This window comes from Aptenodytes forsteri, unplaced genomic scaffold (assembly GCF_000699145.1).
Source record: "Aptenodytes forsteri isolate BGI_AS27 unplaced genomic scaffold, ASM69914v1 Scaffold93, whole genome shotgun sequence".
Lineage (NCBI taxonomy): Eukaryota > Metazoa > Chordata > Aves > Sphenisciformes > Spheniscidae > Aptenodytes > Aptenodytes forsteri.
The window spans coordinates 10,535,759-10,553,787 of record NW_008794665.1 but is presented as its reverse complement, the minus strand read 5'-3'; the positions used below and the strand labels follow the sequence as shown (position 1 = coordinate 10,553,787).

Genomic DNA, 18,029 nt, shown 5'->3' with positions numbered 1-18,029 from the left:
AAAATGTTTCCCAAAGCATGGTCACTAATAACCTGCTTATGCCTAAGTGAAAGCAAGCAGGGAAACCACTCGCAAGATGCACCTAAGTGATTTACAAACCAAAGGTCAGAAGTTATTTAGGTGTTTGTCAAAGCTACACCGCAGAGTGCCAAGGCCATCATTGTGTCAGCCAGGAGCATGGAATGCATTTCCTAAACACCAGTCAGGCTGTGAAAAAACAAAACAAAAGGCATCTACAACCGCAAAGGACCTTTCTTGGTGTTACTTTTCTGCTTATGGGCTGCAAAGTTTAACTTTACTGACCTAGAAAAAAAAATCTCATCCTTGTGAATATAACAATATCCAAACCAGAAAGCATTTTACTCACACAGGATATCAGCGTGAACTCCATACACACTGAATGCAGACCTCCTGAATGGCCTAAGGCTGAATGTCTCCTATCGACTGAGCATCTCGGAGCCAACCAGCAGGAAACGCTTGGCACGATGACCTGGGTTAAACACAGGACATCCAAATGGGGCCCTCAAACAGACTTTGCCGTAGGCACTCGGAGCACAACATCCCATTGATTTGCTGATGGAATTTAGGGCTTTCCTACAAATTAGAATTACGGGCTTTAACAGATCTAGAGCAATTAAAGTGATAAACTCCTGCCGAGGGTGCAGACTGTAGGTAAAGCGTAAGAGTAGTTTATGTGGGTATGCCTTATGACAGAAGGGCAAGGGTACATCGCCAGAAAGCATCTTTACACTTCCAAACTATGATCACAGTCCTTCCCAACAGTCATAAATTGCGGGGCTGGACACTGTCCTCTCAACTGACTAAGAAAAATAAATTTAAAAAACCAACCCACACTCCAAAGTGGAAAGCAGAACCTCAAATCATTAAGGTCTTCTGAAAGCACACCCCAGATTGCTATCTCAGCACTACCAAAGATCCAACGGCTCTACAGGCACAGTAGGCTCTTCAAAGATAGTCTCAGGTTTCTAGTTTAAACCAGTCCAGTATTTTGGTTTAGGTTTTTTTGGTGGTTTGGTTTTTGTTTGTTTTTGAGATCTTTGAGTGCTTTGAGATATCCCATGCCGCTCATGCAGCGTGGGAGGCCAGGATTTGAAAGGTGACTAATGGATGTACCCCTTTCCTCCAAAAATTCCTACAGGTGACTGAAGTCAGTGTCTAGACATAGCACCCAAGCAGTGCACATTATTTTGGGACACAGTATTTTTAGCCATAATGAAGCAGATCCTTGCTGATCTATCTGACCCACATCATCCCTCATCTGTGACAGTCTAGCTTTCCTCCGCTTGGGCTAATGTTGATCTTAGCTCCCCTTGTGCAGTATCAAACATCAAGTCCGATGCTTTTTCCCTCCTAAACAGAAGTATCTTTATAGGCACAGGAAAAGCAAAACCAAGTCAGATTTTGCTGTATTGACTACATCTGCAGAAAAAGGAGACTATTCTGGTCAAAAAGCACATTCCACATGCTGTTTACTAGAGGCTTCTCCAAAAACAAACATACCTACATTTTCTCTCCAAGTCAACCCTTAAAGAGACTTGAACTATGTAATCTTCACAGGCACAGTGTGTGACCAAGGACTAAAGGATCAAGGCCACAGTTTGCTTTGGATATGCACTGATCTATCCTTCGCACCAACATTACAAACACCAGTAACAAGTCTCTGGAGCGAGGTGAAAATAAAATGCAACACTGCCTTCGGTTGGAGCAGAATCCCTCTGCTTTCCCCACAGGTTATCTACTACTGAGTGGCTGCAAGTACAAGGCAATTAAGATGGGAGTGATGACCAGCAAAAAAAGCAAACCGCATTGAAATCTTCTTTTCTTTCCCCTTCTCTTTTATGTCCGAATAGGTTTTAGGCTACCTGTTATATATTTACAATGGAAGGGCAATTTTGTAAACGAGCATGTAATACAGCAAACCATAAAATGAGATAATAGACTCTTAGAGTATGTTGCACTTCTTCAAAAGTATTCTTTTTTAGGTCTTGAGCTTCAGATACCTTAGATCTCTTGCATAAGGCCCCTGATGATTGAGGAGACCTATGCTGACCAGCAACTCAGGAACCTCAGCCAGCTACTTGTGTGAAAACATATGGAAGCATTTTTATCAGTGGGCTTTAAGTTTAACTCTGAACAGCTGAGCAGCTTTGTATTAAGCTATTTACCAGAGGAAAATCAATCAGCTCACACCACATCAAATTAAACCCCCCCCCCATAGAGTGATAAAGAGAGAAAAACATACTCCTTTAAATACAAAAACAAAACACATTTTGCATAGGGAGATTAACGTCAAACATTCCCTGGTACAGTCCAGAAAAAAGAAACCAAGCTACTAAAATTTGTAAGGAAACCCAGATATTGAGGAAAAATAATGTAAAGCTTTAAATAACAGATAAGATTGCAATCGCCTCATGGACCCAACAGTACAGTGCTCCAAAGGTAATAGTGGCATGCCAGATTCTCCTTGTCCACAGCCCTGTAAGCACCGGAAGGACCTGTACATAGGTGTCAAGTCCCACTACATCCAGCCAAGGCCTCTCTTCATGCTGTAACGGTCATTCAAAGGACCTCAGTGGAAGTGAGAACCTGACCCACCATTGTCAACTCAACCAGGCATGAAGGACACGGAAGAGAAGAAAGCCAAGACCGCACATCACCTCAGCAGCCTCAGCACAGCACCCTCCCTGCAGACCCTTACCTTGGCAGGTATTGTTCTTCTCCTCGTACCCTGCCTTGCACAAGCACTTCCCGATGGGCACCAGCCATTCCCCCTCAGCACTGCAGTGCATCTTCGGCGCCTCGTCAGTCACCGAGTGGTTGACACAGACGCCCGATACCTCTAGCAGCTGTGAGGAATCTGCTCCCGTGATGGTGTCAGGAAAGCGGGCCAGGTTGCGGATCACCGATGGGCATTTCTTATAGTACACGCGCACAGAGACCAGGGCGATGCAGGCACCCACATCCTGGAAGGCGAGGTAAAACCCCTTTTTCGTTAGGGGCCCGACATCTCTCACCTCTGTGTTTAGCTTCATAACTCTGTCGCCGAGGTCTAACTCTGTGAAGCTCTCATCAGCAGCGATGGTATCAATCTTGATGTACTGGTTTTCTTTGATGTTCCTCCCATCTTCATCATCTGATTCGAAGTAATACATGTTAAAAGTCTCTTTGCAAGTCCCAAGTCCTCCTGGAAGGCTGTTACAGTCCCTCAGGGTGAATTTGAGCTCAATGAAGATGCGGGACGCCCCTTCATTAGAGATCCAGCTGGTCAGAAGCCAGTTGTTCTGATTCTGTTCCATTACCTTGCATACTTGGTATGTGTGTATCGGAGCATAGTTTTCATCCACCTCACCGATTTCTTCCCACTGTATAAAAAAGAAAAGTATTACTTTTTTAAAAAGTTCCAGCTCCCGCAAAATCTTAGCTTTGCCATCTAAGAGCACCTTGGGCTTCAGAGGTTCAGGAGGACTTTTAGGAGGAAAAAATGTTTTAAATGGCAGTTTTCCATACTGAAGGCTTGATACATTCCTGATAAAGTCAGATAAAAGACCCTTTAGAAATATAAAAGGATGCTAGTTAAGACCTTTTGTTTCAGGCATTTCAGAAGTGGAAAAACATACTGCTGGGTTTGTCCACTAGTACTTTGTTAGGGAGAAATAAAAGCAGATGGGGCCACAAGTTGGCCTTTTCCAGTGCATCCACATAGGAGGGGAAAAAAAAAAAAAAAAAAAAGCTATTTACAGTCCATTTGTCCCCGCTCCCCCAGGCTCCTTTCTACCACATCCTCAAGTCACTGCCCAACGCAATGAGGATGACCACATTTCTCCAAGCTATTCTCCCCCACCAAACAGCCTGCCAGAAAATCAGCAGAGTGATATACAAAATAACAGGCCTTTGCTCTCCCTAGGTGTGCTAGTCAGAGGAGTTCCTGCTCATGCAAAGAGAACATTACTTCCAATGGCAGCAACAAGTGGCATGAAAACATAACCTGATGCTACAGTCCAAAATGAGTTATAAATACCCACCAGCAGAAAAGCATTTCCTCTCCTCCCTGACCTGGGATGTGAAAGTGGGGGCTTCTGCAATTTCAGCAAGACATGCCTGCCACAATGCGCAGTTCACATGTACCACCAGTATTCCAAGCATTTCCTCTCCTCCCTGACCTGGGATGTGAAAGTGGGGGCTTCTGCAATTTCAGCAAGACATGCCTGCCACAATGCGCAGTTCACATGTACCACCAGTATTCCGAGTGAGGAATGTAACCTGAGGACATTTTTGTCATGCTAAGCAGTATTTTCATTTCTAAACAGGCCATGACCCTACTGTGATTAACATGTACTTGTCACTTTGCCCTTCCTGGTAGCGCCAGAGTTAGCTAGAGATATGCCTGCAGTGAAAGCTAGGCAGATCTCTGCAGGATTCATGCCTAACTTTGAGGAGAGGCAATTAACAATTACGAAGAGTAGAGCCATTGAGAAACACACAGGAAAAGCATGGAAGATAGCACAAATCTGCAGCTAGCTTCTCTACGTTCCAGTAAATAGGGTGGGTTTAAATACATGAAATTAAAAAGCAGAAAAGCACCATTCTTCAACTACTGTGGTTAATTTAAGCATTAAATATGCTGTACATATATACTTCCAAGTGGATTTGTTTAACATGACACTATATAAATGCGAAGTCTTATTTTTATCATAGTGGCAATTCTCCATTTGATGAAACAGAAGGGTATCCCTCCACTCCCCCTGACCCAGGCAGAGGTCCCCACCGAATCAGCCCAAGGGACAGGTGAGCACATCCCAATATAGCCCAGGAAAGACCTTAATGACTTTTTCTGGCTGAAGGTCAGAGGATCACTCAAACAATCACACACATCAACCAGCAGATATGGAGAAGTGTTAACCTCCAGCAGGAGGTGGTAAAAAGCATTTGAGGGCTGGAAATTGCTCAGACCAGCTTTAGCAAGTGGGGATGTGTATGGATGGCCACAAGGTACACAGTATAACTCTGTACAACATTTAGGGAGCATCTAATGTGTATTTCTTTCAGAGAACTGACACGTGCACTGACTGTGATGTTGCAGTAATATCATTAGTGACCTAACTTGAAGGCGTATCGAAAAACATCACTTCTCTTTTTTAATACTTGCCAGATCAATTTTCAAAGACCCAACCATCATGCTCTCCAGAGTTAAAAAATTAAGCTCATTTCCATCGCTGCTCCAGGAGTTGTGTTAGTGGGAGCAAGTATAAGAAAGCTCATTTGTTCAAAAACTAAATCCAGTGATTCTAATGGTTGCTTTCATGCACTGAGAGCACTAAACACCATGAGGAGGAAGGTCCAAGCATAAATACATCAACTGAGCTAGAATGTAATCTCAGCTGCAAGAAATGCCACATGACCTAGCATCTCAGTCTTCAGGATGTGCTGCATTTCCAGCACCGCACCCAAATCAGAGCAAGTCCTGCCATCACCACCTGCCATCAAACCTAAAGCAATCATCAGAGAGCAAGAGGAAGGGGAGGTGCTAATGAGCTAAGGCTGCTTATCTCTGTATAATCCTCAAGGGAAAGCCAACCAGATTTTATCAGAGCAGCCACTATTGTGCAAAATCTCTGCTCTGTCATGTAATCCCACCTTCTTCTCGCGTATCTGCATGTAGGAGTGCACCATTTCTCTCTCTTCAGCAGGGTCTGCCTCTCCCCAGAGACTGCAGGCAGCCTGCCACCCTTCTGCTTTTACATCCCTCCCCAAGAAGGGGATGGGGTAAGAGCCCCTGCACCTTCTGCCTGGTCCCAGCTTCCTAATCACTACAGACCTCAAACAAGTATTTCAACCAACAAGGAATACAAACTAGAGGATGAAATGCAGCGCCTTATGGTTAATGAAAAAGAAAACTCACCACATTAAAGAGACGGCATCTAGCTGAAAATATTGGCATAAAAAAAATTAAGTACAACTAAAAAATTGTGTAATATTATAATTCCTCTCCACAGCACATATTTTTGAGATATAAATCAACCCCATCTGCAGGATTAAAACAAAAATACAACCATTAATTTGGTGCTAAATGTTTTCTCTACTTTAATAGCCTTTATCTTTAATAGCCCTAAGAAGGAAAACACAAATGCATTTCAATGGCCTGATGTTAAATCATTTATAGAAGACCTATTTCTGAAACAGAAATTTCTAGTACTCTACTGCTGGTGAGTTAACAGAAGCTCAAGACTGCACTCAGCTCCATCAATAGGAAGCGCGCAATTCATGCAGGCTGTCTGCCTATGGAAAGGCCAAAGATATCACACATCTAACTAAAAATATAAGAGCTAAAAAAGCATTCAGTGGAGCGGCCTTGGGTTAAACAATTTTAAAACACATTCACCAGCTGCCTGCTACTCAGGCTTGTTTCTAATCTCCAGGACTCCAGGACCACAATTTGGTACCGCAGCACAGCAAAAGGCTGCTGCCCCAAAACCAAATACTGACAGCAGGGGTGAAAATTTCAGAGCTTTTGTTTATTTGGTTTTGGGGGGTTTTCTGCAAGGACAGTTTTTGTTACTGTTTTCAGTAACTCATTCTCTTTAGCAGCCACTAAAGGTGTTGTGGAAATCTCAAGCCTCTTTACTAATTCCACACACCCTAGCACTGCTGAAAGAGAAATTGGGCATTTCGCAAAATCCTAGCGAGTCTTAAGAGGGAAAGGGAGCTTAAGAGCATTAAGCAAAGGGATTCCTAAGACTTACCTGGAACCTTCCCAGCAGGACTCTCTCCCTCCAAGGACTGTGCAACCTGCCTCTGTTCCCACTACCTATTTCACAGGTTCCCTGGTACAAGAAGCCTCATCCTCTCCCATTTCATTTTCCACCCCACCACATGGAGCTCTGCAACATATGCATGTTAATTTAGGTATCTGCTGGCACAAAGATGTAAAATTGGAAAAGGATTTATGCATTTTCACCTTTTTTTCTTTTGGAGAAAGGCAAGCCTGGCACAGATCTCGGATCCCAGGCTTTGAATGTGTGGCAGCATCTGAGATACTCCACACGCTTTGCCCACAGACAGAGGAGGTTAATTTTACCTCAAAACCCTGCTGTCAAACCCAGCACGAGCACAAACTGGTACAGAGGAGAGCACGGCATGGGGCTATGCAATCCCTATGCCAAATTAAAAGGGGAGACCTGCCGCCCCTTCCAGAAGGGCAGACCAGCCCGGCATTCAGCTCTGTGCTATTTATCCTGCCTTTCATCCTGGCAATATTTGGGCATTCTCTTCGATTTCCTTTTATGCATCTGATGTTAAGACCTGGCTGCCAATCAATAGCCTCCAGCTCAGCTTCCACACACATGTTCCCTCCCACTACTCAACTTTATCTCACAACCTGCTCCTTCCTTCCTTTTGCCGCTTTCCTCACATCACAAAACCCAAAAACGTGGGGTTTTTTTTTTTTTTTAGATGCCTGCCAGCTTTCCACCTGCTATCCTATTACAAAGTTAGAGCAAATAAGAAGCAGACTTTCCTCTGTGCAGTTTCAATGACTTCAGTGAGGTCACATAAGGCTAAATCTCTAGTGAAAGCCAGGCAGAGCAGCACGCATCTTTTTTTCTGCACTGCAGAAGGTTTTGCAGGGCTGTGCTAGCTGTAAAATAAGGCCGCCGGTGTCACCATCTTGCCTGTTGTAAAACACCACTTACAGACACACCAGTCCCAAAACTCAACTACTTCAAAGCCTGCCACCAATATTGCCAGTTTTATCAATATGCCCTGCGATGCACGGCATTGCTCAGATTTTCAGCTCTGGAGCCATATGACTCTGGAGAGTCTTTGTTTTGCTGGAGGTGTTTCAGTCTTCATTAGAAGAAAAAGGGTTTTGCTTGCTCAAAGAACAAGAACACAAAATAGCAAGCACCCAAAAGTCACCTTATTTGTAGCCCCCTCTAAAGTGATGCTGACCTCCTGACTGGCAGGAGCAAAACAGTTCTGTTTTGAACGCTGGCATTGGCAAGAGGTATATGTATAACCTATATGACCAGCACTTGGGAAGCCTGGTCCCCTCTCACAGCGAGGGACAATGATCCAAACCACTCTCAAGCAGAAGGAAAATGCAGTAACCTGACACAATGCTGCAAGTTTGCAAGTCTGCTCTTCCTGATGGAGGAGCAGTGCCAGGAGCAGAGCGGAGACATGGCAAGCAGCTCAAGATCTACAGGATAAACGGTGCCCACTACATGCCACCTCCAGACAGAATAGAAGGCAAAATGGCTTTGCCCCGCCCTCTTCCACCGCTGCCAGGTCACTGGATCCTGTTTTAAACAGAGCTCTTAGGCAACAATTTTTAAGTATTTGTGCCAGTGTGACAACTCAGGCTTAAAGTTCAAATTCTGCTTTGGGGCAGGATGCTTGCTCACTGGGACAGCCCCGCAGCATCCCCCCTCCTGCCCTACACCAACCAGACAGTAGAAGGACACCAACCACAGCCGCGTGACTTTTTCCAGTAAATCACAAATTTGAAATAAAAATAATCAGGAAACCAAAGCAATTAATGTACTTGGATCAAGTTAGGAGAGGAGGGGAGGGAGCAAAAACAAACAAACAAACAAATCAGTAAAGGGGAAAACAGTGATTTTGACAGCCTCCCAAACCATGTGTTTACCATCTTCTCTTCCTGAATTTAAACAAAATACAGGGCAGGAAAAAAATAAATTAATATGAAAACTGTTCTAGAGTAACCCAAACTATTTCTTTCAACCTCAGCCACACTTTTTTTTTAATTTCAGCTACCAAAACAACAAAAAAAACTTACTACTTGTACAGACAAACTTTTCTTTTCCAATACCAACATCGACTTTTATAATGCAAAAGGTGAAGAGATTCCTACGCAGCCCCAGCCTGTTTTGGGGGGGTTTGGAGCTCATTTTAAGGGCAGGAGCCAGTGTCAAAAGGAAACTGCAGGGAGTTCAATACAAAAAATACTCGTCCCAGTGTTTATTAAAACCTTTAAATACCAGAAGCAGTTGTAACCACCCAGGATCTTACCATTTCCATACATCTGATACTCCCCCCCACCCAAGGCTCAAGCCTCATTTGGATGGCAATTTTACAACCGAGACATTTATACATACAGACATATATTCCTACTGACAGCAGTTACTAGTCAAGCAAAAAACATAATGGATAACAGACAGAGGATAGAGAGGATCTGATTAATCTCCCTACTCAGGCAGAAATCTGGTCTAATGAAATTAATTTTAAAAGCTGAGTTTCCAAAGAAGGAACTTAACATTTTCTGGTGGTTTGGCACATTCCCCTCAATTTGTCCAAGTAGGAAAATTAAAAAAAAACCCAAGATTACCACAACTTTTGGGCTACACTTCTCATTTTACTACTGGATTGCAGTTTTCTGCTGTTTTTCATAATGCCACTCTACTCTGGTCACTAAGCTGCACAGTCTGGTTAACACACTGCCTCAGAATATCCTGAAGTTAATTACCTGAAGTAAACGTGAGTTTCCTCACTCATTACAAGAGATTTCCCAGCCAGAAGCTAAGGATCATTTTTCATAAACTAAAACATAAGTGGGGGAAGTAAATTGCAAAGAGGTATGAACTAGAAGTTTAAAGCATCTTTTTGAGACATGCCACATCTGACTAGTGAACTTTTTTCTCAATCTCTATATCAACCAAACACTCACATAATATTCCCTGCTATCCCACACATGATACTTGCCTAACAGAAAGCTGACTTAAAAAGCCACTTCCATTACTGCCCCCCCCCCCAAAAAAAAACCTCACAGCAAATTCTCACTGCAGCAATGTTAAAGGAACAGCAAGACACATGCTTCTGAATGACCTCCTTCAACATGAGGGCAGCAAAGGCGTTAAGAGGAGAAAAAGGGCCTTACTCCGTGTTAAAGGCTACTCACCACTGCATCAAGATTTAACAAGGCTCAATTTCACTCGATGCCAAGGTTTTATGTACTGCTTTGCACTGTGACAGAGGGCAGGAGAGGAATTAGTGAAGATGGGGGAATGACTAATGTTTCACCTCCACTATAAAATAGAACTACACTGGAAATGAGTGGGTGATGTTCACAGTACCATCATGCTCCATCCCAACTCCATTGCTGCCAATTACACACTCCAATACTCAGAACAACTCAGCAGCAGCAATCAGCTTTAAAAAAAAATGGAATTTTTAGGAGTGAAAACTTAAGCCTCTGGGTGGATACATCTTACAGTGTTTTGGATCTTTTTAATTCCACCCGGGTCAAGCTTTCAAAGTCCTGTGTGCAATCAGGACTGCTAGAAATCTACTTCCTCCACTAAGTAATGCCAGGTAAGGTTCTCACACAGTCACACTGCTCAGAGCTGACAGAAAGCACCAAATAGGAAAGACCCATGATGAAACTGTGAGACTAAGCATGATTGCTCCTCTCAAGAAGTGCTAGATGTGAAGACATATCAGAAGTCACTTAAAGTTACATGGAGAACTTCATAATCAGCAGCTCCTATTGTTTAAACATTTGAATTTGCTACTTGAACAATTCTTCAATATTCTTTTATATTTGTAACATGCATGTAAATTTTGCTGCCACGCCTTCTATTTCTGCAGCAGGCTGTGCAGGAGACTTCTCAGTAAAACTCCCTTGGTGTAATATAACGCAAAAGTTTTGACAATTCCTGGATTGCTCTGCACTACTGACACGACAAGAAACAATGCAGATTTCTGTAAAGCTGAGAGAGCATCTCAAAACACAAGCAGTAATTTGCTAAACCAAGTCCCAACCAAGCAAGCCTGTAAGAAAGAAGAGCAATTAAAACCTTAAAAATTATTTGCAGTACGTGCTTATGGTGAAATACATTATCTGTTCAGAGACCTGCACAATTCAAGCTGTTGAAAAATGAAGAAACATCAGATCGAAGTCACCTAGACTTTTCAGTGCTGCACACCAAGATGCAATGGAAAAAAATGAAAATGGGAGAGAAGTTTTTCTCAGACTTTGATCATTTGCATGATCAATGAAAAATGTCAGGACCAGAATCCACATGGAAGGAGAACCCAGCTGGAGGTTAGCGCAACTGAAATGAAAAGGAGCATCATCCCCTCTCCAGCATGCCTAATCAGAGCCTGCTCTGACCCCTTCCCAGCACAAAGCAATGTGTTATTCGCAAACCCCGCCTTCCCACACACAATTTTCTTTTTTTTTTAAAGGTTTGAATTCTCTGTACATCCGAATTAAAACATCCATTTCAAACTGCAGTCCAGCAATTGAGGGTAAGACGACGGAGATGAGCATGAAAGAGGCAATGAAGAAACACAATACCATTAAATCATTTTTCACTGCTTAATGTAACACTCATTGCAGAACAATTTAACAAATGCCGTAACAGTGTTTACACCAAAGTTTAGCACTGGAAGACTAACAGAGGCAGATTTTCAGAAGAACTCACAGTATGACATACATTTTAGGTTTATAACCAAGTGCTTGGGTTTTCAAAGCTTTTGGAATACTGTTCACATTATGTTACTCATCATCTGATGATACCAAGAGGTTCACAGAACAATTCTCAAAAGGGGCAAGAAAGGAAGTTTTCCTTGTTACTTTAATGTTGTCTTAATATTTAAATAAATCAAAATTTATTTGGGGCTTCTAACTGTTTACTACAATTGGAATAACACAAAGCATTTGCCTTATTTTTAATGCCCACAAGAGTGAAAATTTGCAAAAACTAAACTAAGTCCTTAAGCTTTACCAATGTCATCAACTATCTATAATTTCCTGAAAGTGAGGAAACATTTTTTAAGAATTTCCAGTAAAAGATAAAAAATACTTGATCAAAAAGTGCATTTAATGAAAATAAAACAGATTAAACGTCTCGGTTTTCTCATATTTCAGGCAAAGTGATACAATTATCCATGTGCTGCGCTGGCAAAGAGTAACCTCTCAGGCATATACCAAATTTGACTAGATTATAAGCGGCCCATACACCACATCAGAGCCTCCAGCCAATGCATTATTTTGCCCCTGCTCCCTGGTCTCTAATCTACCCAAAGCTTTTCATAGAAATAATATTACATTCATGGCTTAGGCCTTGACAACTGCACCCATAAATCAATTTTAAATCTTGCATTAATCATCTTTCTGTAATCAGTGGCTATTCAGCACAAATTTACATCTCATTTCTGTTGGCCAAACAGCCACATTAGAGCTTTGAAGCTTATTCAGGCTTAAATGATTATATTCCCCTAATAAACACTGAAGTCCTCTCAGTCCAGCCACCGTGAGCTGCATTAATGACATGCCACGGCAGCAGGGGCCATCCGAAGTCAGCCTTGTGCGATGCTACAAGCAGCAGCCCCCACGCCAAACAGATTTTTTGCATTTCAAATACACTCAGACAGAATAAATGAGACGGCTGCTCTGCCTGTGCAGACCCTCTTATGGGAACTGGCATGCACAGCAGGTACATACACCAAGCAATTTATTGCACCTCCTCCTAAGAGCTCCATTTGCCACCTCTTGAATACATGAGGTTACCAGTAAGAAAACGAAAACCCAGATTTTCTGATTCCCTACATGCTGAGCACCTTACAACTGTCACCAAAAACAAAGCAAGCTGTTGAAGCTGAACCTTGTAGAAAATCCACTTTTCCCATTTGCCAGACAGCTATAACTTTGTTCACAGCACCACCAAATTGGGTCTTAGCATGCTTTTCTTTGATCACCTCAGAATTAGGCATTACATTTTTAATATCTGACTACAATTCTTTCCTGGCTTTTTGGTTGCTTTTGCTGCTTTGCACAACAAAGACTATCACTTACGCAGGATTACAGTAAGCAGCTAAAACATGATCAGTTCAGGGCGGATTTTGCATGTTCTTGCCTGCAACCCTTATAGTGAAGCAATCTATCCTGATTTAACAAAGAATAATTATTTAATTAAAGATCCTCGGCAGGCCTACGTTATTAAACCACCATAAAAAGCCTCACATTGATTGTATATTCACTTTCAGTTAAGGTCTGAATCAGTATGCTAAGATCTAAAAATGAATGAACAGAATGAGTTTATTATGACTGTTGTTAAGTACTTACCCACTATAGGTAATAAATTATACATGTGGATGCTTGTTATGCTTATTCCACAACATAATGCAACTTCTAGTTACTTTTTATTCTATGGGATTTAATTCCCACCGCATCAGGCTTATGTTACTATTTAAATATGGCACCAGAATTACAAGGATGTAAATCTGTCAGAGATGCAACCTGGACCTCGATGTTTCTTTAAAGCTGGAAGTGAAGAAACATGGATGTGCTCATTTGTTTATGATGGATGTCCTATATCTTAACCATCTCAGAAAATATACATTTCTGGAGAGGTTCCATACTTCATAGGCTATTTTTCCTCACCTGCAACCTCCTCCTGGTACTCCATGCTCTCTTCCAGCATCTGACAACCACTAAAGAACCAACTGAACATCAATATGCCATGGCTAGGAAAGCAGCCCAGGGCCAGTCAGAAAACCAAAGCAAAGACCTTCCTTGGACTTGCGTATGTAAGAGACTTTCACAGCAGGCCCATCACTGAATGCAAGCTTCTCTCAGTTTTGTGCAGCTTATGGACATAACGCAACCGAATTGCAGCAACAACATTTTACTGCTAAGCAGTTAATCCTCGTCTGTGGCCTGAATTTCTGGTAAAAAAAGTTTTAAGTAATCTTCAGGAGTCCCCAGGAGGAAAGGCACTACTCAGCACAGAAACTACAGATGATTATTTACCCATCCCTATTCTAGGCCTTACACTCACTCTACAAAACGGACTGATTGACCACTTCACACAAACATGAAATTACAAACCCAGTTTCATCATTATTTAGCAGTTAAACCATGAAATCAATCCCCTTTCAATCTTTGTCTCTTCAGCTTCAGACTCTTTCAGTGAAACTGGATGCATATTTCACAGTGTTGAAGTTTGAAAGGAAAAGGATGAATGAATGCACTTTTAAAAATAAATTAAAAGTACAATTCTCAGAGGAAGAACTAATTAGCATAGGAAACAGCACTTCTACAGGTTATGTGGTTAATTGACATCATTCTTCTTCCCAAAACACATACCCACTGGAAGTTAAGACAGCTGAAGAAATGGCACTGTGATGTTGAAAAGTTGCCCCCATAGTGCATAATACATAAAGCTTTCTAATGTGTGCTCTCATCCATAAATTATTGTGTATAAAGAAACTTAAAACAGTAAGCAGTGAAAGAAATTTCATACTAAGTAAAGGAATAAGCCATTTAGGGGAAGGACACAAAAATCTGTTGTTGCATCTCCATAGCTTCCCCTAGCCTTGGGTGCAAGTCACATAGGACCAGACCTAAAGAACTCTACCACTCATACACACAAAAGGGGAATTTTCATATTTGTGTAGACTGAAGCAGAGACAGGCCATCCAAGCACATCGGTGATTTCAGTGCAGTCTCCTCCACTCAGGGATGCAGAGTCCTGAGATGCTTTGCAGGCGTGAAGCCTTTTCTTGCACTAAAGCTAACACTGAGCCAGGACTGAATCCTACCTTTCCTAGGGCTTTAGGAGGCTGCAGGGTTATATCTTCCCCTGTAACAGAAACCTGTCTTCCCAACAGAAACAATGTACGTGATGCACTCATGTAGTAGCACATCCATCTCCCATGGACTCCCCTTTCCAAAGAACCAAGCACCCAGGTCAACTCATGGCAGAGGCTTCAGCACAGCTCTAGCACACAGTTTCAGGTCATAGATACATCTGGCACTGTACCCCAAACTCCTCCCTGCCACAGCATCCACCTGAGCAGCCACCAAGATTCTCCCTTCACTTCTACCTGGCTTCCATCACAAAGATGATTTTCTTCTCCTTGTGATCCATTTGCCTTACAGAGCAAACAAAAAGATAATGCAACACTTTACTAAGACCACTTCCAGAAAGCCACTTTCATTTCAAATGGCAACTCTTCAGCTAGGACAAATTGTAAAGATCCCAGAAAGGAGAGTCCACAGCTGCTCCAGAGATCAAAAACCTACTCTACAGCACAAAAATCTATAAAAAATTTTGAAGAGAAGGCTGGGATGAGGCTAACTTGCTTGTGGCCTCTATTTGCCTGAAATGGGGTGTGGGGAAGAGAGAAAGATGACTAGTACATACCTGTAAAGTTAGCAAGAAGAGGCATAGCAAGATCCATTGACTGAGAACTGAAGTTTGACGAATTCAGGCTAGAAAGATTAGTTTGCCTTGTAACAAGGACAGCTTACTGTTGGCACAAGCTACAAAGGGATATGGTGGACTCACCATAAGAGGAAGACTAAAAAAAAGGAATCCCTTTCCAGAAGATGCACGGTAGGTCAAATCAAGGTTACAGACCTGCTGCAAGAACTCCTGAACAAGTTTCTACACTGTACGTACCACCAGAGATTCAACTACATAATGTTAACAGCCCCACTGGCCTTAAATCCTATGAAGCTACAACACCATTACTTTCAGCTCACACAATTCACAAATCTGCTCTTATTTTTAAATAACGAGAACTAGCAAATACTATAATATTGGGTCTTTTTTCAATTGATTGTTTTACTCCACCAACAAGGAAACTATAACTCAGTAAGAAACAGCATGTCTAGAATGTCAATGATTTGCAATTAACATATTTGAACAGCAGGGAGTTGCCCAACTTTCGTCCTTAATATCATTTTGATTACTTATGTATTTACTGTAATATGGGAGAAAACCAGTTCTCAGATTTAAAACTGTGCAGAGCAGAGAAGAAAGGAAATTTGCCAAGTAATAGCTTTGGTCACAGAATTGTGTGTGAAAAAGTGTTTTTACTCTATTTTCTCTTTCCTGCTTTATTTTTGAACAGACAAAACAAAGGTTAGAAAAAAGGAAGGGGACAGTCTGTTTTTTAAAGGCAACAATCAAGACTGTTAAGTTAGGCTCATTCCCAGTTCAAGAAAACACAGGACACCTATAGGCAGTAGCACCCATTTTGGGTCTCAGTTGCTTGCTTTATCCTTGATCAATGGGGACACTACGTGGTCTTCCAGCAGGGACAGATGCACCAGGGAATTCATCTGGGAAAAGCCCCTCTCATACAAAAAAGCTCAACACAGATTCTGGCTTCTGCCAAAGACCCTCTGCAGCACCTGGAGAGATGCACAGGGACTTCTGCACATCCAGCTTCAGCGAGGTCAGCCTCTGCAAACAGCAGTGCTGGGGGAAAACACCCCAGGTTAGCACTGGAGGAGCTAACCCTGCTAGCAGAAACCCTCAGGAGTACTGCTGTGCTCAAAAGGGGCAGGGAAGAGGGCAGCCCAAAAGGTTTACCCTGGGCTAGTGGCATCAAACAAAATAGCTTTGCGAACACCGAGCAAGGGCTGCTTAAGATTCCCTGCTTTCTTTCCAACACCTTCACAGCAAAAGCCTTTTACAAACATTATACAGGCAGCATCATAACCAAATCCCCTGGGGGCTAAAGACATTTGCCAGTTCAATACACTTGTACAGCTCTGAGAAACAGGCTCTGCCAGACTTAGTTACTGCGGCTCCAAAGGACACAGTAGCTCCTGCCTATCTGTACAGCCTGTCCACATCGAGACACCCCTCCGAGTTAAACATACCAGACTCTGAATAAGCAGCATTTTGAAATTTAATATACAGGACTTGGGAAGCTGAGCTTACAGCCTGTGTAATCGGTACAGATATTCAGTTATCATTAAAATTAATAAGTAGGACAACAACCAAATCCCCTGACGGGTTTTGATTATCTCAGTCTGGGTATTTATCAAAATTACTCTGACACACTGAGTCACTGGGCTCTGGCAAACAGGCACAAGTCGCTCCTTAGCCCACTGTGGTTTCCTTCGCACTGGAAGCGTCGTGACATCCAACGTCAGGAAAAGACAAGAAGTACCACACAAGGAGATGGATATCTGAAACTGTGCAAAAAGGTTTGATTTGATCTGAAATCCGTTTCCAAGTCAACTATTCATTTTGTTCCTGTTCAGCAGCTGTATTCTGCCTCGCTGTATTCTGCAGCAGAGCGACTGCAGCCACTGCTTTTGCAGGGAGGCACTGACCTGCTTGCAGTCACCTACCCCATCACCTAACACCACGTATCAATGACGGCAACTCATTTATTTTCTGATCATCTGCCATCTGTAGTGATTAACATAACTAGCAATTCTTTTCTAAAACTTAATCGTTTTTAGGTTGATTTTCCCAGCACTAGAACTGAAATCATCAGGGCTTTGCCCAACTATTGTATTAATCAATATCCATATTTTTAAGGTTGTAAAATAAACTCCAGAATTAGCAGCGACACAAAAAGCAGATATGCTGCCATTGAAGTTAACTACACACTAACATTCAGTTATTCAATCTGGCATCAAAATAAAGCAAACAGTAAACCAGAAGGAGATTGTGTAATGAAGTGACTTTATCTCACAGGATTATACTTGTGGTTACAACTTCAATTGTGTAGTCTAGAAGGATTTGTGACAAACTGAATAATCTCACATTATTGTAATGATTTGTAATCACAACACTGGCTACGATTTACAGGCTTACTATACATTTGCATTGCAATCAACTAAAACAGTCAGTGCATGCTCTTCAATTTGTAACAGCACTTAAAATTATGTCTTGCAAGGAGCTCCAACAGCTGCCCAGTCAAACAGTATGGAGGTTCAAAACCAAGGCAAAGCTCTCAAGTGTGAATCTTCCCAATTTTTGAAGAAAATAAAGCTAAAATAAAACAAAACTGAATACCCCCAAGGTTTATGAACAGAAGACCAAAGGCCATATTTTTGCTATCCTTTACTGTTGACTGAACCAGGAGCAAGCAATGCTGAGCAGACGTCATACAGAGCAGAAATTATTTTGATGGCCCTCCACTTCAGGAATGACCCCCAGGCTCCAGCAGGAAACCACGAGAATCACAACATCAGTTCTGTAACTGGAGTTCGCAGGCTGAATATGCAAAGACAA

General features: G+C 42.2%; 1 protein-coding gene across 1 annotated transcript in view; it reads right to left on the bottom strand.

The window, feature by feature from the left end:
* Positions 1-18,029, bottom strand: part of EPHA5 (EPH receptor A5) — a 181,091-nt gene that overhangs the window by 152,065 nt on the left and 10,997 nt on the right. The window contains exon 2 of the mRNA XM_009273607.1: positions 2,720-3,383. Within this exon, the coding sequence (XP_009271882.1) occupies positions 2,720-3,383 (664 nt within the window). The remainder of the gene's footprint in view (positions 1-2,719; positions 3,384-18,029) is intronic.